This window comes from Triticum dicoccoides, unplaced genomic scaffold (genome assembly GCF_002162155.2).
Source record: "Triticum dicoccoides isolate Atlit2015 ecotype Zavitan unplaced genomic scaffold, WEW_v2.0 scaffold134343, whole genome shotgun sequence".
NCBI classification, from domain to species: Eukaryota; Viridiplantae; Streptophyta; class Magnoliopsida; order Poales; family Poaceae; genus Triticum; species Triticum dicoccoides.
Genome location: NW_021194933.1, coordinates 1 through 1,449, shown reverse-complemented (window position 1 = coordinate 1,449; position 1,449 = coordinate 1). Strand labels below are relative to the sequence as shown.

The 1,449-nt window shown below is 40.4% G+C and overlaps 1 protein-coding gene across 1 annotated transcript; it reads right to left on the bottom strand.

Moving 5' to 3' along the window:
- Positions 1-17: 17 nt before the first annotated feature.
- Positions 18-1,436, bottom strand: LOC119343614. The gene is made up of 3 exons (XM_037614480.1): positions 769-1,436; positions 606-681; positions 18-429 (listed from the first exon to the last, which is right to left on the bottom strand). The coding sequence occupies exons 1-3, from the start codon at positions 881-883 to the stop codon at positions 168-170; spliced, it is 453 nt and encodes a 150-aa protein (XP_037470377.1). The 5' UTR covers positions 884-1,436; the 3' UTR covers positions 18-167.
- Positions 1,437-1,449: the final 13 nt, after the last annotated feature.

Genomic DNA, 1,449 nt, shown 5'->3' with positions numbered 1-1,449 from the left:
ATGAAGTAAAACCTTCATGGCATTTTGGCAGAAGCACTACAGGATGCCTGTCTTTATTGTTTATCTCTCCCATAGAATTAGTCCATTAGAACAACAATGTAAATCAAGATCACTGATTCTCATGGACAAAGTATTTGGGAGACTACAAAACTATTATTATTTTGCTTCTAAAGTGAAACCAAAATATACCTTAGCTTTAGGCCCTCTTCATTTAGCTTCTTGTCAAGGATATCATAAAATCGGAGGCAAATCAAGAGACATGCCATCGACGTAAGTGTAAAAGAACAAAAAAGGAATAAATGACAAACCAAACAGAAAGTTAAATAAACAATACATAGCACGTCCACCATCATGAAGTAAACAGGACACCTTCCTGCCGGCAAGAGTGAGCTTTGTCTGGATCCAAATAAGATGGAGAAATCAGAGGACCTGCAAATAACCACAACAAACAATAAAAACAAGAAATCACAAAACAACACCAACACACTGAAACCAGATTAAGAGATAAATAGGAACAGCAGGATCTACTATTCTAGAGCCTAGGGGTATATAAAAAAGAATCCTGGCAAATAACAAGAACAAAAAGAAGCATGCTAAATACCCACCAAACGATGAATATACATGTCATTTCCCACGGCGGTTGTTCCTCGTGTCGCCGCCACGCCTCATCAACCCTCAAACCTAAAAACACACAACATCATGAACACAATCAAAAACACTACAAAAAATCAGCAAACCAAACCCTACAAATGAAAGAACAATACTCACCAAGATTAGAACCACCCTCAGCAGCCAACCTCCCATCAAAAGCACCAACGGAAGAAGAAGAGCCCAAGGACGTCGAAGGAACGCGCTGAGAAGCATGTGCAACAACAAGAACCATAACAGAGACCAAGCAAACAAGAAGTACACAGGAGAGAAGAACACAAAAAGAAGCTACTTATAGGCAAGCAAAGAAGGACCTAGAACACAAATGTGTGCAAACGTGAAACTACAAACATGCAAACGTGGACACATGCATGCATGCATGAGCCATGCAGCAGCACACGCACACCAGCCCATACAACAGCCCATGCAGCTAATATATTTTTCTCACATGAGACAAAATCAGCCCATGCTATCAAACCATCTTTTCACATGGTACACATGAGACAAGAGAAGCCCATGCACCTCTAGAAGAAACAGGCACAACCCAAGTGATCAACCACTTTAGGAAAGCCACCGTGCACACGTGTCGCTCAGTCAGTAGGAGTAATTTTTTTTTCAAAAAAACCAGAAAAATCGAACCCTTACGGGCTTAGTATTCTTAGTATGTGCAAAAGTTCCCTATGTTAGAAAAAAAAAGTATGCCTTTGGTAACAGACTCACATCCTCAGCCGTTGGATTTCAGATAACAGGACAGATTGATCCATCACATGATTTGTCGGCACATAAAGGTTGCGAGTATCT